Source organism: Carcharhinus amblyrhynchos, chromosome 27 (genome assembly GCF_965287045.1).
Source record: "Carcharhinus amblyrhynchos chromosome 27, sCarAmb.v2.hapA, whole genome shotgun sequence".
Taxonomy (NCBI): Eukaryota; Metazoa; Chordata; class Chondrichthyes; order Carcharhiniformes; family Carcharhinidae; genus Carcharhinus; species Carcharhinus amblyrhynchos.
In genome coordinates this window covers 29416330-29438609 of record NC_137350.1, presented here as the reverse complement: position 1 = coordinate 29438609, position 22280 = coordinate 29416330, and the positions used below count along the sequence as shown (strand labels likewise).

The following is a 22280-nucleotide window of genomic DNA, read 5'->3' as shown; positions in this document are numbered from 1 at the left end:
GGTCCCAGTCTGCCTTCAAAGAACTTGAAGAAAGGCAGGTGTGAAATCCTGGTCTCCAGACTTATCATAGAATCCTACAGTGTAGAAGGAGGCCCATTGAATCTGCATCAACCACAATCCCACCCAGGCCCTATCTCCATAACCCCATGCATTTACCTTGCACTGAAGGGCAATTTAGCATGGCCAATCCACCTAACCCGCACATTTTTTGGACTATGGGAGGAAACTGGAGCACCCGGAGGCAACCCACGCAGACACGAGGAAAGCGTGCAAGCTCCACACAGACGGTGACCCAAGCCAGGAATTGAACCCTGATCCCTGGCACTGTGAGGCAGCAGTGCTAGCCATTGTGCCACCCTGCCGGCCCAAATCTCTCCCTCACTTGACCTCATTAGTAAACAGATTATCTGATCATTGTCCCCTTGCTTTTGTGGGAGCTTGTTGTGCGCAAATTGGATGCTGTGCTTCTTAAATTACAACACTGACTGTAAGGTATTGTCACTGGACTGGTTATCCAGAGACCCAGGGTTCAAATCCTACCGTGGCAGGTGGCGGAATTTGAATTCTGTAAAAACCTGGAATTAAAAAGTCTAATAATGACCGTGAAACCATTGTTGTTTGTCATTAAAAACCCATCTGGTTCACCGAGGCACTCTGCTGTCCTACATGTGACTCCAGACCCGACAGCAATGCTGTTGACTATTAAATAATTCCTACTCTCACTTGTATCAAACTGCTAAAACAAAGTCACCCAGCATCGACCAAGGCACAGGACAATGGCAAACTTGGCCCTGTCGGCCTTGCAAAGTCCTCCATACTAAAGTCTGGGGACTTGTGCCAAAACAGCCTGGCAGAGTCACACACACGGAATCAAATGTTTGGAGTCCCTGGCCTCGATTCCAGCCCCCATGGGGTATCAGGCAGGGAAACCTCCTGCTGATTACCACACAACCATCCACATCCCTCCCACCAGCTGATTAATTGGGGGAAGCACTAAGGATGGCAAGGGTGTGAAATGTATTTTTGGTGGGGGACTTCTATCACCAAGAGTGGCTCGATAGCGCCACCACTGACCAGGCTGGCGGAGTGCTAAAGGACACAGCTGCTAGACTGGGTATGTGGCAGGTGGTGAGGGAACCAACAAGTGGGAAAAACATACTTGCCCTCACACTTGCTCTGCATTCCAAATGCATATGTCCATGACAGTATTGGTAGGAGTACAATCACTGTACAATCCTTTTGGAGCAGGAGTCCTTTTTTCACATAGTGGGCACACTCCATTGTGTTGTGTGGCACTTCCACTGTGCTAAATGAGTTAAACTTTGAGCAGATCTAATGTCTTAAGACAGGCCAACCATGAGGTGCTGTGGGCCATCAGCAGCAGCAGAATTGTACTCAACCACAATCTGTAACCTCAGGGCCCGGCATATCCCCCACTCCACCATTACCATCAAGCCAGGGGTTCAACCCTGATTCAATAGAGAGTGCAGGAGGGCGTGCCAGGAGCAACACCAGACGCACCTAAAGATGAGGTGTTCACCTGGTGAAGCTGGAAGACAGGGCTACTTGCATGCAAAACAGCATAAACAGCAAGTAATAGACAGAGCTAAACAATTTCACAACCAACAGATCAGATCTAAGCTCTGCCACATCCAGCTATGAATGGTGGTGGACAATTAGATAGCTGAGGAGGAGCCTCCTTAAATATCCCCATCCTCAGTGAGGGAGGAGCCCACCGCATTAGATATGGTTGAAGCATTTGCAACAATCTTCACCCAGAACTGACGAGTGGGTGATCCATCTTGGCCTCCCCTGAAGGTCCCCACCATGGGTGGCACAATGGTTAGCACTGCTGCCTCACAGCGCTAGGGACCCAGGTTCGAATCCTGGCTTGGGTCACTGTGTGGCGTTTGTGCATTCTCCCAATGTCTGCATGAGTTTCCTCTGGGTACTATGATTTTCTCCCACAGTCCAAAAATGTGCAGGTTAGGTTGATTGGCCAAGCTAAATTGGCCCTTAGTACCAGAGCACTAGATTAGGTTTATGGAGATAGGGCCTGCGGTCCTTGGGATTGCGGTCGGTGCAGACTTGATGGGCCGAACGGCCTCCTTCTATACTGCCAGACTCTATGTTTCTTTATTCTAAACTACTAAGGACCCTGACAATATTCCAGCAATAGTATGGTCATGGTTGTAGCTAAGCTGTTGCATTACAGATACCCAGCAATATGGAAAAGTGCACAGATTATGTTCTGTACACAAGAAGCAGGAAAAATCCAACTCGATTACTGTCCCATCAGACTATCCCGGACCTTCAGTAAAGTGTTGGAAGGGTTAATCAGCAATGCGATTAAGACACACTTCCTTATTAATAACTTGCTCATTGACGCTCGGTTTGGGTCCTGCCAGGGTCACTCAGCTCTTGACTTCAGTATACCGTTGGTTCAAACATGGACAAAATAGCTGAACTCTGAGCTGAAAGCGAGAGTGATTGCCCTTGATATCGAGGCAGCATTTGACTGAAAGTAGCACCAAGGAACTCTAGAAAGAGTGAAGTCGATGGGAATCGAGGGGAAAACTCTCCGCTGGTTGATGTCATACTTAGTACAAAGGAAGACGGTTGTGATATTTGGAGGACCACCTTCTCAGTTTCAGACTAATCTATTTATACCTTCCAGCAACCTGTGTTTATCAAAACCCTGGAACTCCCTCCCTTATGTCTCTGTGGCTGTATCTACACCACGTGGACTGCAACGGATGAAGAAGGCAGCTCACCACCACTTTCTCAAGGGCAACTAGAGATGGGCAATAAGTGCTGGTCTAGCCAACACCCTGTGCATGAATTAAAAAAAAAAGATGCTGACTTGCCAGCTGAACATTTGCAGAATTTTCTGTTTTTATTTCACATTCTTTGTTTCTCGTTTCTTTGCTGTATTGTTTTACCCAAGGATCGGCGGCTCTGATGGTGCAGCTCTGCCTTGCTACTGCATCAAATGGCCAGCCTAAAACATATGCTCAAGTCTTTGAGTAGCAAAGGGGTATGGAGCCACAACATTCGGACTCAGAGGCGGCAGTGCTAAGCCAAGCTCGTGCCTGTCAATGAAGGGACTTCCCATTCCTAGCAAATGTCAAATATAAAGAGGGTGCAGGCTCGGTGAAACCACTTTCTAGCAGTTATTTTATCTCCAAATCTTAGCTTCCTAGAAATAATTAGTAGCTATCAGGAAATTAATGATGTTATCTGAATATGTGACGAGATGGATTCTAGAATTGTCAACACCCTCCTGGACAGGCCTGGAATCTCCAGGCTTTGAAGGTCAAATCTCTGGGAGCAACTTGGGATAAAAATCCTAAGAGCTTTAAACAAAATTTATCTTGTTTTTATTTTCTTGGAACTGCTTTGCTTATCCGTTTTAAAAATGCTGGGCGTTAGGAAAACACGGCCGTTTGCCTTACATTCAAGTCTCATCCAATTGGACACTGAAGAGGCATTTTGCTTTCCAATTGGCTGGGCGCACAGTGCATTGCGAGGTCGGATGTGTTGCCAACCAATGTCAGGAGGGTTGGGATCCGGGGATTTGGAGGAGGGAGGAGATCTGGAGGAGAAACCTCTCAGAATACATTTAAACAGAGTTGGCAATCCTAGTGTATCCTGAACAAGAAGGTCTTGAAATACTTGCTTGGTAGCACACCAGAATATATGGAAATATCGCTGAAAAGAGAGACATGTTGCCAAAGCTTTTCATTTTGCACTCATCGGGAAGAACAGAGGAATGCCAGATCTCAAAGAAGTGCACTTGTGATTGTTTGAAATTTGGTATTCTCGTGTTTGTCCTGATGAGTGCAAGATGAGAAGCTTCAGCAGCATGGCTCTTCTTTCCACAACAAATGTTAAATTGTTTCCGAAAGTGGTTAGGATTATCTCTAATGTGTTTTTTTAGATCAAAGTTTGCAGATACACCAATACCCAAAAGGCCGAGACTGGATCCCAATGGGCAATACCTGCGAGACGAAGTCCACACTCGCACTGTGCAAGCAGAATTAATGAAACTAAAAAGACAGGTGAGTTTCACTTGCTGTTTAATTTCCAGTGTTGTCCCAACGTCAACACAGGATCGTCCATCCCCAAGCCACTGTCCAGCGATCCCTGCTGGAAAGGTCCAACTCTTTTTGAAGTCAACCAATTCAACTAAATTAAAACAAGCTGAGGGCCATAACGAAAGGTGCAGCCCCGTAAATGGATACTGCCCTAAATAAAAATCATAAATGAAACTTAAAACATTAAACTAAAAGGTGATTAAGAGGGTTAACGATGCCTCTCCCCGTCCCCCGTGGTACCCAGAGGGCACACAAGGTTTCGATGGTGCTCGTGGTCACCTCTCCAGGGACATAATGCTGTGAATATAGCCCCATAGAGGGGCAGACAGTCAGGTCAGATGAGCCTCCTGGACCTGTTAATGACCAGTTTGTCCAGGCCCAGCAGCAGAATTTTAAAGTTTATTTACTTAGTCTCAAGTAAAGCTTATATTAAGACTGAAGTTACTGTGAAATGCCCCTCGTTGCCACACCACAGCACCTATTCGGGTCAAAGCACCTAACCAGCACGTCTTTCAGACTGTGGGAGGAAACCGGAGCACCCGGAGGAAACCCATGCAGACACAGGGAGAACGTGCAAACTCCACACAGATAGTGACCCAAGCCGGGAATCGAACCCGGGTCCCTGACTCTATGAGGCAGCGGTGCAAGCCACTGGGAAACATCCTCTCCACATCCACCCTGTCAAGTCCCCTCCAGGATCTTCTGGGCGGGATTTTACAGCCGCGCTCCAGCGAGACTGGAAATGCCCACCCCAGTTCAACTGGAGATTTCCATTGTTGGACTCTGGCCCACTCCGTTTCTGTGGTGGGCGAGGTGGTAGAGTTCCCGCCTTTATGTTTCAGTCAGGTCACCTCTTGCTCTTCTAAACTCCAGTGGATACAAGCCAAGACTGCCCAACCTTTCTTCATAAGATAACCCACCAGGCGTTAGCCTGGTGAACCTTCTGTGAACTGCTCCCAAAGCATTTGCATCTTTGTTTTGGGGAGAGAGAATCAGGGTCAACTCTGGCTCTTCGTTGTGCCTGTACCCGGCTGGCATTTGTTTCACTAACATGCTGTGCTCAATATACATTTCACCCACTGTCGTCGCCACTTGAGGACACTGACTAATATCTGTGGAAGTTTTTTTTTCGTGATATGTTCATTATCTATTGTTTTCTTAACTAATGTAGTGGGGAGCGATGGCCTAGTGGTATCATCGCTAGATTATTCATCCAGAAACTCAGCTAATGTTCTGGGTGCCCAAGTTCAAATCCCACCAGGGCAGATGGTGGAATTTGAATTCAATAAAAAAAATCTGGAATTAAGAATCTACTATTGACCATGAAACCATTGTCGGGTAAACCCATCTGGTTCATTAATGTCCTTTAGGGAAGGAAATCTGCTGTCCTTACCTGGTCTGGCCTACATGTGATTCTAGAGCCACAACAATGTGGTTGTCTCTCAACTGCCCTCCAAGGGCAGCTAAGGATGGGTAATAAATGCTGACCAGCCAGCAACACCCATGTCCCACAAATAAATAAAACAAAAGCCACAGACGCCGTCACTCTGACAGAGGTTGTCTTGTATGCTGCCTAGCACTAAAGAGAATTCACATGTCTTTATCTCTTTTTCTTTTCTTACAGGAGCGACTGCTAGAGATTCAGGCCATTCTGGCAGGTATTTACCAGAAACAGGAAACCCTAAAATCCAAGATTATCCAGGAGGAGCTTAGCCACAATGTGGCTGAGGTCCATGAACTTCAGGTGAGCTTTTATCCTGTAATGCTGCAGTGAAAATCCTTCCGATTTGTCACAGAATCCTTTGGTGACCATTGGTTGTTTAGAAGTTTATGTACTCTCCCCCATTGCTTAATAGACTAGTCTGTTGTTAGATGCATTTCCACAATTGGGCAGCATTTGCTAAACAATCCTGAGTGCACTGAATTACTCACTAACAACCAGTTTAAGATAATCAACCGAGCTTGTAACGTGGCTCATTCGCACTTGCTAGAAGTGACATACATTTTCATTCATTTTGTGCAAACAAAAGGAATATGCTCAAGCCTCCCCACCTTCTTTGAAATACCTGGAAGCTTGCCCAATGGGGCAAATTGAAAGTTTAAAGTTTACTCATTAGTCAGAAGTTGGCTTACACTAACACTGCAATGAGGTTACTGTGAAAATCCGCTCGTCGCCACTCTCCAGCGCCTGTTTGGGCACACTGACAGAGAATTTAGCACGGCCAGCACCTCTTTCGGACTATAGGAGGGAACCCACACAGACACAGGGGAGAGCGTGCAGCGTCCACAAAGACAGTGACCCAAGACAGGAATTGAACCCAGATCCCTGCTGCTGTGCCACCTAGTCTCAACAGTGGAGCCACATGTAGGTCAGACAGGCTAAAGCTGGCAGATAGTAAACCAGAGGGGTGGCACAGTAGTTAGTACTTCTGCCTCTCAGCATTGGGCGGCACAGTAGCACAGTGGTTAGCTTCACAGCTCCCAGGATGTGGGTTCGATTCTCGGCTTGGGTCACTGTGTGGAGTTTGCACATTCTCCTCGCATTTGTGTGGATTTCCTCCGGGTGCTCTGGTTTCCTCCCACAGTCCAAAGATGTGCGGGTTAGGTTGATTGGCCATGCTAAAGTTGCCCCTTAGTGTCCTGAGATGCACAGGTTAGATGGATGTAGGGATATGGGGATAGGGCCTGGGTGGGATTGTGGTCGGTGAAGACTTAATGGGCCCAATAGCGTCTCTCTGCACTGTAGGGCTTCTATGATTTCTATGAGCTTACAATACCCCATTGCTTTCTTTAAGGCAACAGCTCAGTCAATCAGAGCCTACTTGCCAACCAGCCAGCACCCTTTTCTGCTGGAGCATAAATTGTCGTGATCGTTTGAAGTTTGGCATTCTTGCATTTGTCCTGATGAGTGCAAAATGAAAAACTTCCGCATCATGCCTCTCTTTTCATCAGATATAGAAGTATGTAAAGGTTGGCTCCAGTTGTATTCTTCATCCACTGGCTTTCTGGGGAAGCAGTGCCAGCGACAGACTGCTCAGTCGGATGATAACGCTGATGCCTCTGCCCACCGCTCTGTGATTCCAGCTCATCCCAATGTTTATTTCCTCGTGTCTTCTGCCTGCTTATTTGAGCTTCACACTATCTCTTTCTCTTTGCTTTCTCGTGGAACCCCGCAGCTAGAACTGGAGAAGGTCACCACAGAGCAGCTTTCCCTGATGCAGGAGCAGAACGACCTCATCAAGAAACAGAAGCGAAGCGATAAATACTTCTCGGCGAAAGCTCGCAGCCTCTCGCTGCTTGGGATGCATCCTGTGGAAGAGGAGGATGGTGGGATGTCGGAAGGAAGCGGCGACGGTAAGTTAGACATTTCATTGCTTGACGCTGCTCTTTAAGCCCTTCGCATGCTTTAGCAGAATGCTTCTGACAGAGTCGCCTTCTAGCTCAGGGTATTTTGGCAGAAAAGCTTAGACAGAAGACAAATGTGTAGCCTGAAATGCCTCAAAGTCACAGCTGCCACTCAGAAAAGAACACACTTCCACTTGTGTAAAACCTTTCAAAGTAAGTGGAGAAGATTTGAGGTGGGGTCAGTGTTGTAAAGAAGGGAAACTCGACTGCCAAACTTTGCAAACGCAAATGCCCAAGAAGGGATAGGCTATTCAGCCCCTCCAACCTACTCCGCCATGCAATAAGATCATGGCTGATCCAATTGTGGCCTCAACTCCATTTTCCTGTCAGCTCTCCACGCATTTATCCTGCTAATTTACCTTGACTCCCTTGTCGATGAATAAAATCAATGACTCAGCCTTGAATAGGTTCAGTGACCTAGCCTCCACTGGGGAAGAGAATTCCACAGTCTACCAATTCTTTCACCTCCTCTGCCTAAATGGGAGAGCTCTAATTTCTAAACCGTGTCCTCTGGTTATAGATTCCTCCACAAGGGGAAACACCCTGTCATGTCCCCTCAGGATCTGATATGTTTCAGTAAGATCATCTCTCATTCTTCTAATCTCCAGTGGATATGGGCCCAACCTGTTCGACCCTTCCTCATACACTAACCCCTTCATCCCAGAAATCAGTCATGTGAACATTCTCCGAACTGCTTCTTATTGCTATTATATTGTCGTTCAAGTAAGGAGATAGGGTGGCACAGTTGTTAGCACTCCTGCCTCACAATGCCAGGGATCTGGGTTCAATTCCAGCCTCAGGTCACTATCTGTATGGAGTTTCTTCCATGTCTGCGTGGGTTTCTTCCAGTGCTCCAGTTTCCTCCCACAGTCCAAAGATGTGCGAGTTAGGTAGACTGGCCAAGCTAAATTGCTCCTCAGTATCGGGGGATTAGCAGGGTAAATACGTAGGGTTATGGGGATAGGGCCTGGGTGGGATTGTTGTCAGTGCAGGCTCAATGGGCTGAATGGCCTTCTTCTGCACTATAGGGATTCTTTGATTCTATGAAAACTGTTCACAGTACTCCAGATGTGGTCTTACCTATGTCCTGTCGCGATATTTCCCTGTTGTCCCAAGTTAAAACGTGCCAACCGAAAATGACCTATTTATGCCTCTTCTCTGCTTCCTGTTAGCTAACCAATCCTCTCCATGCTAACGTGTAACCTCCTACACCATGAGCTGATGTGTAATAACCTTTGGTGTAACAACGCATTGAAAACCTTTTGCAAGTTCAAGTACACTACATCTATAGGTTCCCCTTTATCCAGCTTGTCTGTTTCTTCCTCATAAAACTCGAGCACGATTTCCATTTCACAAAATCATTTGACTTTGCCTGATTTTATAAGAACTTTCTAAATGTGCTGCCATTACTTCCTTAACATTGGATTCTAGTTATTTTCCCTATGACAGATATTAGACTGACCGGCCTATAGTTTCCTGCTTTCTGTCTCCCTCTTTTCTTGAATAGAGGAGTCGCACTTCAATCCACTGGGAACTTCCAGAATCTCAGGATCTTGGAAGATTACAATCAATGCACCCACTATCTCTGCACCACTGGTTTAAAAATCCTGGGATGAACGCCAACAGGTCCTGGGAACTTGTCAGCCTTTCATTCTAATAGTTTCCCCAGTACCTTTTGCCTTGTAATTGCAATTGTTTTTAAGTTCCTCCCTCCATTTTACCTTCTTGTTTGTCCATAGATCTCTGAAGATGGAAAGGCAGGTTAATAGGATGGTGAAAAGGGCACATGGTGCACTCGCCTTTATCAATCGGGTTATCGATTACAAAAGCAGAGAGGTCATGATGGAGTTGTATAGAACTTTGGTGAGGCCACAGCTGGAGTACTGTGCGCAGTTCTGGTTGCCGCATTATAGGAGGAATGTGTTTGCACTGGAGAGGGTGCAGAGGGGATTCACCACGATGCTGCCTGGGATGGAACATTTAAGTTGTAAAGAGAGGTTGCATAGGCTTGGGTTGTTTTCCCTGGAGCAGAGAAGACTGAGGGGTGACCTGATTGAGGTGTTCACAACTATGAGGGACATGGATAGGGTGGATTGGGGGCAGCTGTTCCCCTTAGTTAAAGCCTCAGTTACAAAGGGACATAAGCTAAAAATGAGGGGTGGGAGGTTTAGGAAGGATCTGAGGAAGAACATTTTTACACAGGAGGTGGTTACAGTCTGGAATGCGCTGCCTGGGAGGGTGTTGGAGGCGGGATGCCTCATGTCCTTTAAAAAGTACTTGGATGAGTACTTGGCACGTTATAATGTTCAGAGCTATGGGACAAGTGCTGGCAAGTGCGATTAGGTGGGTTGGTCAGGGCCTTTCATGCGTCGGTGCGGACTAGATGGGCTGAAAGGCCTCTTCTGCTCTGTAGGATTCTATGATTCCTGACGTTCAACTATTCTTGGAAAGATTCCACAGACAACCATGATCAGATCAGCTGTTTTTCGCGATGCGGGTTGAAGGACAAACATTGTGGGGAAATGGGGAGAACCTCCCTGCTCTCCTTTGAGAAATGCCATAAGACCATTTACGTTCACATGAGAAGGCCCAGCATGGTATCAGTTTAGTGTCTGAACTGAAAGGCAGCGGCTCCGACAGTGCAGCCCTCCCTCAGTACTGCATGAGGTTATGGGTGTGATCTTCCCCTCTTCCCCCACTGGCAGGATCTTCTGGTCCCACCAAAGGCAATCCCCTGCGACGGACTTCCTGATGGCGGGAATGGGCGAGCCATCCAAAATGCTGTAGGCATCAGTGGGACTTACAATGGAGCTGATGGCCGAGCGATATTATTGTCAGACTATTAATCCGGAAACTCAGCTAATGTTCTGGGGACCCGAGTTCGAATGAATCCCGCCACGGCAGATGACGGAATTTGAACTCGATTTTAAAAAAAATCTGGAATTAAGAATCTACCGATGACCATGAAGCCATTGTCGATTGTCAGAGAAACCCGTCTGGTTCACTAATGTCTTTTAGGGAAGGAAATCTGCCATCCTTACCCGGTCTAGCCTACATGTGACTCCAGAACCACAGCAATGTAGTTGACCATCAACAGACCTCCAAGCGCAATAAATGCTGGCCAGCCAGTGACGCCCATGTCTCGTGAATGAATAAATACAAAAGATCCCAGCCAATGTTGAGCTGCCTCTGCTGCGGGAAAACATGCCACTGGGGTGGAAACCCTCTCCCAACGTGTTTGAGTCTCTGGTGTGGGACTTGAAGTTAACAGCACATGAGCCAGTCATTTCCTGGAACAAAGGTAAAATCCGAGACACGCCGCTCATGTTTCTCTCTGGAGCGAGCTATGTACTGCTCTGGAAACCAAATGCCAATCGGAACCTCATGGCTCATGCGATTTGTAATAGAGGAAAACAATGGAGAGGAAAATAGAGCATTTTTATGCAAAGAAATCTGTTTTCTTTTTGGTCTGTTCCGATCACAAAGTACTGCTTTTGTCTCCGTTTGAATTTGGAGCCGCAGACCGGGTGAATGCAATCACTCTGTTTGAGAGAAGGGGCCACCTGAACCCCATGTCTTAGGATGACGGGATGGGAAGCATGAAGCTCTTAAAGACTGTATGCATGTCGCCTGTTAGAGTCACCTGGCACTCTGCCACCTAGTGATGAGGAGGACTTGCATCCTCTCATTCCATTAACAAAGCCTTAGTCCCGTGGTCTCTCAGCACCTCGCTAGTTGCTCCCCTGCATTGCCTCCTTCACAAGCTGGGATGGTCTGGGTCATGAATATAGCACCAGTGCCCATCATCCCCCCCCACAACCCCCCTCAGCTTGTCTTCTCATGATTGACAGGAGGTGTACAACAATATATATGGCACCTTTACATCTTAATGAAACATTCCAAAGTGCTTCACATGAGTGTTATCAAATGAAATGTGCTTGTTTGGCATGAGCCTGCTGGATATTTTTTATTCTTTCACAGAAGTTCAGTCTCAATCAACTGGGGAGCATTGGTTTGGGATCTAATAACTCATGTCTCGGGAGGGACAGCAACTTTAGCCAAAGCGTTTCAGAGAGTATTTTCAGAGAGTTTCAGAGTATTTTCAGAGAGTAGTCTGGGAGTTTCGCAGCTCAGAAAAAGCCTTTCAGCCCATCGTGTCTGCACCAACCATCAACCACCTATCTACTCCAATCCAATTTTCCAGCATTTGATCCAGTGACATGGATAGGTGGCACAGTGGTTAGCACTGCTGCCTCAGAGTGAATTTGCACATACTCCCCGTGTCTGCGTAGGTTTCCTCCGGATGCTCCAGTTTCCTCCCAAAGTCCAAAAATGTGTGGGTTAGGTTGTTTGGCCATGCTGAATTGCCCCTTAATGTCAAGAGGACTAAATAGTTGCCCCTTAATGTCAAGAGGACTAACTAGGATAAGTGCATAAGGTTATGGGGATAAGGCTGGTTGGGAGTGTGGTCAGTGCAGATTTGATGGGCCGAATGGCCTCCTTCTGCACTGTGGGATTCTAATTCATGTCTCAGAAAGGACAGTAACTTTAATCAAAGAGCCATAGTCAGAGAGCTTTACAGCACAGAAATAATCCGTTGGGTTCAATTCCAGCCTTGGATGACTGCATGGAGTTTGCATGTTCTTCCCATGTCTATGTGGGTTTCGTCTCAATCTCCAAAGATGTGCATGGTGGATTGACCATGCTAAATTGCACCCTACTGTCCAAAGATGTGTAGGTTAGATGGATTAGGCATGGTTAATGCATGGAGTTACGGGAATAGGGCAGAGGGGAGGGGCTGGGTGGAAGTTTTTTTCAGAGAGTTGGTGCAGACTCGATGGGTTGAATAGCCTCTTTCTGCACTGTAGGGATTCAGGTTTCTGCCCCTTGTTGCTATGCAGCTTTTAAGCAGCACGGGTTTGAATGTTTGGTGATGGTTGGATTAGACAGAGATGTCTCCTGTAATCCAGTGAGCAATCAATGGCAAATTTGGCATTTCTGAGGTGGGAGAATATTTTGCGGGTGTGGCTCACCATCTCTGCAGCTTAAGGGTAGAAAAATGGCACGAGGTCAGCCTGCAGTTTCCCAACAGACACTCCCTCTGGCTAGGAGCACATCACTCCTCAAATTTACCACACGGGTGTTAAGAGCTTGAGTAAGACTCTGGAATGTCTGGATTGCTGGAGCCGCACCCCTTTAGGGAAGTCAATGGGTATCGGACAAGGGGGAGAAAATTGATTCAGAGTTTGCAATGAACAATGTTTGGGCTTTTGCCACCTGCACACTCAACAATCGAGGGACGTGGACCAAGGGCACGCAAAAGGGATTGGTTTAATTAGTGTCATGTTTGGCACAACGTTGTGGGCTGAAGGGCCTGCTCCTGTGCTGTTCTGTTCTGTGTAACCCTCGACTTTCCATATTCAATTGTGAAATGGTGAGTTTAGCACCCTGACCCATATCCCTCCCACTATAATCCTCCATGTCTTCCGATTCTCACGTTTCTTAAACAGGAGCAGACAACTAATCAATTCTTTCTCCAGCCACTCCTCCTGACTGGACAGTATTTAATGGAGGCACTGGGGGTCTTGAGAACTGCCTCCCCCCTCTGCCATCTCCTTTAAGCACAGCTGACCATGCTAAGTGTCACTCAAGCACTAAGGTGGCCAGTGACGGGATGTATTCTGGGATCAAGGACCAGGGTGGAAGGACCCACCTGCTGACAGCTGCCAGCCAATCAGAGGTTGGCAGCGGTCTTGAATGGGCTTTGCCCAGCACAGATCCCAAACCAGAGGGAATGCCTATTGGGCAACTGTATGCAGTCACTGGAAGCAGTTGGTAGGGGCACCCGCTTAAGTGCCGGGATTGCCAGCAGACGTCCAGCCGCAGGTGGGTGAAGATGGGGGGGGGGGGTGCTGCGGGTTGGGAAGGTGGGGAGCGAGGTGGGGTGGTCAGCAGGAAGGGCAAGAGGGTGGCTCTCACCTGCACACACACACACCCCCCCCCCCCCCCCCCCCCGATGCTGGATTAATTGCCCATTTCACAGCCCGCCTTTGCGGGCGGCACAGTGGTTAGCACTGCTGCTTCACAGCTCCAGGGACCTAGGTTCGATTCTCGGCTCGGGTCACTGTCTGTGTGGAGTTTGCACGTTCCTCCTCGTGTCTGTGTGGGTTTCCTCCGGGTGCTCCGGTTTCCTCCCACAGTCCAAAGATGCGCGAGTTAGGTTGATTGGCCATGCTAAAATTGACCGTAGATGCGTAGGTTAGAGAGGATTAGTGGGTAAATATGTACGGAGAGGGCCTGGGTGGGATTGTGGTTGGTGCAGACTCGATGGACCTGTTTCTGCACTGTGAACTGTATTCTGTACTGTATTCTATGAACTAAATTGGGGTGGTGGGGGGGGAAGACAGTAGGGTCTTCCCTGCCACCCTTCTACTTGTCTAACTGCCTGAACCCCCCCCACCTCCCCCCTGCCTGTTGTGGGGGAAAGGGTATTAAATCCTGGCCACTGTGTGCCCTTCCCCACCTAGTGGCTCCATTGAGAACTGACAAAACTCATCCTCTCAGTGACCAACTTGGTCAAAGCCTTTCAAAATCCTGAGAGGCCTTCACAGGGCAAATGTGGAGCTTCCTCTTGTGGGAGAGTCTAGAACTACAGGTCGGTTGAGAGACAGAGTCAAACTCATTAACTTAAATCTGCATCCTCTGTTTACCCACGGGACTCGCAGGATATTGGACCTAGAGACCGGGTTTCCTTTGTCTCTGACAGAGTTGCTTGCTTTCGCACAGAGAGAAAGAGGTGGCGGGGGGGTGGATAATGTAGCAGTGAATGCTGGTCTTGGCTACTCGTAACTGCGGTCAGACGGGCCAAGAAATGGCTTCAGAAAGAAAGTGTTGCAGGCACATGAGCTCACAAACATCTGTTAAATAAAAAGATTCTCTTAATTGTACAGCAATGGCCTTGAGCTTGTGGTAGGCAAATATTTCCCCACGAGGGCTGGTGTGTGTGTGTGTGGGGCTCAGAATAACAGCAGCAGCGTGGGTTTGATTCACATTCCAGCTGAGGTGAACTTGGGATCTGCCTCCTCGTTCTGGCCTGAGAGGGGAAGGCAGTGTCAAACCATCATTGACGTAAGGCGGCAGGATGGCACAATGGTTAGGACTGCTGTCTCACAGCGCCAGGGACCCGGGTTCGAATCCAACCTTGGGTCACCGTCTGTGTGGAGTTTGCACATTCTCCCCGAGTCTGCGTGGTTTTCCTTTGGGTGCTCTGGTTTCCTCCCACACTCCAAAGATGTGCAGGTTAGGTGGACTGGCCATGCTAAGTAACCCTTAATGTCAAGCACGGGATATATGTGGCATTACGGGGATAGGGCCTCGGTGGGATTGTTGTCAGTGCAGGCTTGATGGGCCAAATAGCCTCTTTCTGTACAGTATGCTTTCTGTGAGTATGGGGCAGCACGGTAACACAGTGGTTGTCTCACAGCTCCAGGGAGCTGGGTTCGAGTCCTAGCTTAGGTCACTGTCTGTGTGGAGTTTGTACATTCTCTCCGAGTCTGTGTGGGTTTCCTCCGAGTGGTCCAGTTTCCTCCCACAGTCCAAAGATGTGCAGGTTAGGTGGATTGGCCATGCTAAATTGCCCCTTAGTGTCCCGGGAAGTGTAGGTTAGTGGGATTAGCGAGGTAAATATGTGGGGTTGCGGGGATAAGGTCTGGGTGGGATTGTTGTCAGTGCAGGCTCGGTGGGCCGAATGGCCTCCTTCTGCACTGTAGGTCCTGAGGGGCCTTCACAGGGCAAACGTGGAGCTTCCTCTTGATCCTACTCTATGAATCTACTCTATGATCAGCGGACAAGGCTACCGTTGGGCAGATCACACATGTGATAACAGATGTGTGTGTGTGTGTGTGTGTGTGCGCGCTTGTCAGCAACGCTCCGGTTCTCTCATTCATCAGTGTTTCTAGTGAGGAGAGTCAGCAGTGTAGAAAGACCTCATGCTTTCCGCTTTGCAATCAAACATTTAACGCATAAAACTGCAGCTGTCGTTTTTCTAAAGTTGTCCTTTTGATCCAGATGCGTCGGAGGACATGACTTCAAACTCCAGTCTGGCACCATCCCCCTGCCCCTCAGACATTCCCAGCACGTTCAGGCCGTGCCAGAGCAAAACTAAACAGATGATCCAGCTGGCACTGATTGACGAGGGGCTACGAGTGGCACAGCAGCACGCCTCACCTAGTACCGAGGAAGGGGAGAGGATCAGCCCCAGAATCAAACAGGAAGCCTTTTCCGGTAAATGAAGTTTTGATACGCCACAGAGATCCGCTGCTGACTGCATGTCTGTGTGCTTTACTCGCTCCGAGGTAATGTGCTGTTAATGCGGGGCCAGAAGTGATGGGCGACTTCTCGTCTGTTTTGTATGTCGCAGTTATCTCTTTCTCTCTTCTCCTCCTCACCCTATTCCCGAGAGTGCTGGGCCCCGCGGGGGACATGATTCCGGTCGCCAGCTGCCTCCCGGTAGCTCACTCTAGCAGATGAGAATCCATTAGGAAGTGTTGGTTCTTCCGGCCAAGCCCACTCCTGTTTCCCTCCCGTTATTTAATCCCAGTAAGACGTCTCACAACACCAGGTTAAAGTCCAACAGATTCATTTGGAATCACGAGCTTTCGGAGCACGGTTCCAAAAGCTCGTGATTCCAAATGAACCTGATGTTGTGAGACTTCTTACTGTGCCCAACACAGTCCAATGCCAGCATCTCCACATCTTTATTTATTCCTGTGCTGATTCCAGCAGGAATCACTGGATTCATCCAGGATTGTGGCTGCACCCCTCCCTCCAGCACCTAATCGACCTACCAGCCTGAAACATATCAATGACCCTTGCCGCCACTCCCCAACTCTGCCCAGCACCCTACCCCAACATGATCTAATCTGGACTGTTCTGTACCAGGCGTTGCTTTTTACCTAAACGGGGAGACAACCCTCCATCATCCTTCCAGGAAAATGAGTTAATCGTCTTGTGATGGGTGAGTTGTCTCCAGGCTGGGTGTGTGCATTTTAATAGATAAAGTCCTGATCTGTTGGCCCAGCGTACAGGGGAAGCTGAGATGGATCATTGAATATACTCAAGGCTCGGTTTGACAGATTTGTGAGAGATACGGGAGTCAACAATCACTGGGGGCGCGAGGAGGGCAGATGGCAAAGTAGAGATGAGACCACAGCCGATCAGCCATGATCCAATGAATGGCGGAGCAGGCTCGGAGGGCTGAAAGGCCAACTCTTAATTCCTATGTGACTAAATCATCTTCAGGGATAATGGGAGTGAAGGCCCATCCTGTGCAGATGGGTAGGGGGAAAATTGTTGACCAGTACAATACAACATTGTAAATCTCAACCAGAGGTCCTAAAGTGTTCTTTTTAACACTAAACATTCAACTGTGATGATAACAAGTTTGAGTCTAAATGCTGTGTGTGACCTCCTTTGCTAATTTTGGGTTAGTTTAATTAAACTGATGATGGAGAAATCCTGTGTACATCTCAAAAAGCCAGCGGTCAGACCTGTGATTAATGTTCGTACAGCTTGGTGTCAAGACCCTCTCTGGCCAACCTAGTTAGATGAGAGTGAGAGGAGAGTGACTGCCCTTGATATCAAGGCCGATCTTGACGAAGTGCAATATCAAGCAGCCCCAGCAAAACTGGGAGTCAATGGGAAAGAGCGGGGGAAACTCTCCTCTGGCTGGACTCATACCTAGCACAAAGGAAGGTGGTTAAGGTTGTTGGTGGCCAACCATCTCAGTTCCAGGACACCATTACAGGAGTTCTTCACAGGATTGTCTTAGGTCCGACTATTTTCATCACTGACCTTCCTTCCATCTTCAGGCCAGAAGTGGGATGTTCGCAGATATCTGCATAATGTTCAGCACCATTTACGACTCCACAGATACTGAAGCAGTCCATGTCCAAATGCAGCAAGGCTGGATAATATACAGCCTTGGGTTGACAGATGGCAAGTAACGTCCATGCTACATCAGTACCAGGCAATGACCATCTACAACAAGAGAGAATCTCACCATTGCCCTTTGATATAGAGGCAGGCACGATGGCACAGCGATTAGCACTGCTGCCTCACAGCACCAGGGATCTAGATTCCATTGACATTCAATGGCATTACCACTAACGAATCCCTCATCAACATCCTGGGGGTTGCCATTGACTGGAAACTCAACTGGATTAGCCATATAAATACTGTGGCTACAAGAGCAGGCCAGAGACTAGGAATCCTGTGAAGACTAACTCACTTCCTGACTCCCCAAAGCCTGCCCACAATCTACAAGGGACAAGTCAGGAGTGTGAATGAACACAACAGTTCAAGAAAGCAGCTCTCCACCACCTTCTCAGGGGCAATAGCAGAATGGGCAATGAATGCTGGCCTGGCCACCGAGTCCACATCCAGTGAATGAATAAAAAATGATCTGTGTCTTTGGCAAGGGCAGAAAGTGAGAATTGGGGGTGAGGAGCTTGTTTAAACACTCGTTTCTATTCAGCCTCCTACTTTCCTGCATTCTTGCATCTCAGTGACCTCCTTCCCTGAGAATGTTGCGCCTAATGGCCACCTCCACCTATACTGGGCAATACCAGCTCCTCTACAAATGACGTCCGGATGCTGTGGAAAATTACTGTTGACCAGTAGTTTTCTACTTTGAATTGGGAAATCTGCCCCGGTCAGCTGTGACTGGGATCAGGAGTTTTGTTGGTGTGAATCAGGACTCCGGTGAGCTTCCTCATCCTGCAAAATTATCACTTTATCCCTTTCACTGAGAAGCCTAGTCGATGGATTGGGGGAATACTGGGATTTAAAGGGATTTAGCTAATGAGGATGAGAAACTGACTCCCTCCTTTGATGCTAACCAACAACTATAGTTTGTTTTAAATGATCCTGTGTGGGTGTAAAATACAAACTCGTCCCCTCTAACAAAACCAAACCAAAACATTTTCTCAGTCAGTTAAAATCACTGTTTTGCGGAGGTGAGTTCCCATCACTGGACACTCATTGAAATCTTTCTCCTGTCCAAACAATCCCCACCCTCAACACTGCTGGCCCCATCTCACTGATCTTCCTTCATCTCAATGGTACTACATCTTTTAACTGAGTAAATGTTAGCATTGCTGTACCAACGTGGTGGCATTGTGGTTAACGCTGCTGTCTCACAACGCTAGGGGCCAGGGTTCAATTCCGGCCTTGGGTAACTATGTGGAATCTGCACGTTCTCCTCGTGTCTGCATGGATTTCCTCCAGGTGCCCTGGTTTCCTCCACAGTCCAAAAATGTGTGGGTTAGGTGGATTGGCCTTGTGGGGGATAGGGTGGGGGGAGAGAGCCTGGTTAAGATGCCCTTCAGAGAATTGGTGCAGACTCAATGGGCTGAATGGCCTCCTGCACAATTGGGATTCTATGATTCTAGGATCTCCATGAAGCAGAGCTTCAAGGGGAGGCAGTGGCGTAGGGGGAATGTCATTGGATCGGTAATTCTGAGACTAATGCTCTGGGGATTTAGTTTTAAAAATCTGAAATACAAGGCTAGGCACAGTAATAGCAATCATGAAACTGTCATTGATTGTTGTTTTAAAACAAAACCTATCCGGTTCACTGATGTCTTTAGAGAAGGAAGTGTGCCTTGAGTTCGATCCCCAGCTTGGGTCACTGTCTGTGCAGAGTCTGCACACTCTCCCCATGTCTACTTGGGTTTCCTCTGGATGCTCCAGTTTCCTCCCACAGTCTGAAAGACGTGCTGGTTAGGTGCATTGGCCATGCTAAATTCTCCCTCGGTGTACCCAAACAAGCACTAGAGTTGGCGACTAAGGGACTTTTCACAGTGACCTCATTGCAGTGTTAATGTAAACCTACATGTGACACTAATAAATAAACTCTAAAAGTAGGAATGAAATCAATCGCCTTGGGAAATTTTGCAAGTTTTGCACTGCGTGTGAACTATTTCTGGAGGAGAAACAGATAAGAGGGACATTTCAGCAGCTTCTGTTTTCGTTTCAGCTTTGCAACAGTCTCAGTTTATTAACTGATTATAGTCTAACGTGAAACAGCTTGCATTCAGTATGGTGCAGGAAGGAACAATGCTTTAACCCTGAGCACAGAGTACTTGTTTTTGTAGGTGGGAATCAGGACTGCAGTTCGCCTCTGAGTTTTTACATTTCTAAAGCTCCTGGTTTTACTTCAGAGGTCAGTCCCTAAGGGATAGAAACTGCCCTCCCCCAATGCCACCCACAAACACTTTTTTTATATTTTTAAGTACGTCGGCTCACTACATGCCTACACATTGTAGTGTCATAATGGGTCTTTACTCCCATTCTGATATGGCATTTGCAAAACCTACAGTGTTACAACAACAATTGCACTTTCATAGCAACCTGAACACACTAAAAAAAAATCGCAGGATGCTTTTGCAAGGTGTGGGGGAGGGGGTGAGGGGTGATGGTAGGGTGGAGGGGGAGGGGAGGCAGTGGCCAAAGGCACTAATGAAAGTTTTGTGAAGCCTTTTGGCGAGGGCTGAGATGTTGAAATGTGGAGAGGTTCAGGAAGCAAATTCCACAGTGCAAGGACAGAATCTCTGGACGGGATTTTCTGGCCTGTCCCGCTGGCGGGATCTCTGGGCGATACAGTGGCACAGTGGTTAGCTCTGCTGCCTCACAGCACCAGGGACCCAGGTTCGATTCCTGGCTCGGATCATTGTCTGTGTGGAGTTTGCACGTTCTCCCTGTGTCTGCGTGGGTTTCCTCCGGGTGCTCCAGTTTTCTCACACAGTCCAAAGATGTGTGAGTTAGGTTGACTGGCCATGTTGAATTAACCCTTAGTGTCAGGGGGATTAGTGAGGTAAATAAGTGACGTTAAGAGGGGAGAGCCTGGGTAGGATTGTGATCGGTACAGCCGCAGTAGGCTGAATGGCCTCCTTCTGCACTGTAGGGATTCTATGATTTCCCCGGTGGCGGATGGGCAAGCCACACCAGAATGGCGTACACATCAGTGGGACTGGAAAATCCCACCGGCAGCCAATGGTGAGCTGCCTCCACTGCTGGAAAACATGGCACAGGGTGGCTGGAAAATCTCACCCTCTGTCGCCAATATAAACAGGCCAGTGCTGCAGTGTGAAGTGAGGAATGAGAATGCGGTTATTGGCGTAGACTGACAACTTACAGCACATCATTAATGCAGACAGGGAGGGAACGTTGCCTGAATCGAAATGTTGGCCGGGGAGATTGAGGAGTGTGAACATTCTAAGATTTTGCTTTTGTGGGTGGGAGAATTTTGATGGCAGGATTTGTGAGCCTCTGATATGGAAGGTTTTACGCGGCCAGTGGGAGAAATGAACGTCACGATCCAAATAAACTTCTCCTTTGTATAACAAGAACAGAAAAACTGCTGGAAAATCTCAGCAGGTCTCACGGCGTCTCTGGAGAGAGAATAGAGCCAATGTTTGGAGTCTGGATGACCCTTCGTCCGAGCTGGAAGCATCTGAGCTCAAAACCTCAGAGCCTTGACGAAGGGTCATCCAGACTTGAAACGTTAGCTCTATTCTCTCTCCACAGATGTTGTCAGACCTGCTGAGCTTCCCCAGCACTTTTCTGTATTTGTTTCAGATTGCAGCATCCGCAGTGATTTGCGTTCTCCTTCTATATCCCTTATCATATTTCTTGCTCTCTCGTTGCAGAGGATGAAGAGAATTACAAGGAGGATTCTGATGTTACAAACCGCAACTCATGAACTTCCACTTAGTGACTAGACATTTTTAAAAGCGTAATGGATTAGGTTCCTTTTTTAATTCATTCAGGTACAAAAGTATTTATTCGTTTTTTTTCTAATTAATAAAACATGACTTTTTTTTACTTGTGTAACTTCAATGAATTACTTTTTGGAGTATTTCAGTTATTTCTGTATATACTGACGTTTGCTAAACCAGCAACTGGACAGTTAGTGACCGTTCCTTTTTTTTTACTTCACAGATTCAGGAATTAGAATATTGTTTTTGCTTTGTTTTTTTTTAGTTTTTGTCACTGTAAGTGAATGTCATTCTGTGATTGTCTGGTTCCAGACAGCAATAACACAATAAATATTTACAACTTTGTGAAACTTGTCGTTTAAAGTGCGTCTTGTTATCATTCTCCGTACCCTTTCTGGGTGACACCCTCTCCAGCCGTATCCGTTAAGCTGGTGGTCACTCATGCATTTTCTGACCAAATTTTGCCCTTTCCCTTCCTGCTGCGATAGCTCAAAAGTCATGTGCACCAGTTCGTCCAGGTCACATATCACGTGTGTGAACCTTGGCAATTACAGACATCCCCAATCCAGTCTGCATCCAACGCTCAAACACATGTACTTTTGGACAGCATATAGGGGTGGCACGGCGGCACAGTGGTTAGCATTGCTGCCTCACAGCACTGGAACCCGGGTTCAATTCCCTGCTTGGGTCACTGTCTGTGCGGAGTCAGCACACTCTCCCTGTGTCTGTGTGGGTTTCCTCCCACAGTCCAAAAGACATGCTGGTTAGGTGCATCGTCCACGCTAAATTCTCCCTCGGTGTACCTGAACAGGTGCCAGAATGTGGCGACTAGGCGATCTTCACAGTAACTTCATTGCAGTGTTAATGTAAGCCTACTTGTGACTAATTACTAAACTTTATATGAGATCATGAATCCTTGGATCAATCCTCCTTTTAAATTCAAGGGAACACCAGCGGGGCAAATTTTACTGTCCCTCTATCGCGGGAATCGGAGTAGGCG

The 22280-nt window shown here is 47.6% G+C and overlaps 1 protein-coding gene across 4 annotated transcripts in view; it reads left to right on the top strand.

The window, feature by feature from the left end:
- LOC145359214 (NGFI-A-binding protein 1-like) overlaps nt 1-21638 on the top strand; it is a 64644-nt gene extending 43006 nt beyond the window's left edge. For 3 of the 4 annotated variants that reach the window (XM_080213692.1, XM_080213693.1, XM_080213691.1), the window contains exons 4-8: nt 3941-4061; nt 5722-5841; nt 7274-7451; nt 15570-15785; nt 21212-21638. In XM_080213692.1, coding sequence (XP_080069818.1) covers nt 3941-4061; nt 5722-5841; nt 7274-7451; nt 15570-15785; nt 21212-21264 — 688 coding nt within the window. In that variant the 3' untranslated portion in view covers nt 21265-21638. The remainder of the gene's footprint in view (nt 1-3940; nt 4062-5721; nt 5842-7273; nt 7452-15569; nt 15786-21211) is intronic. The other variant, XM_080213694.1, reaches the window with a different exon arrangement.
- Nucleotides 21639-22280: the final 642 nt, after the last annotated feature.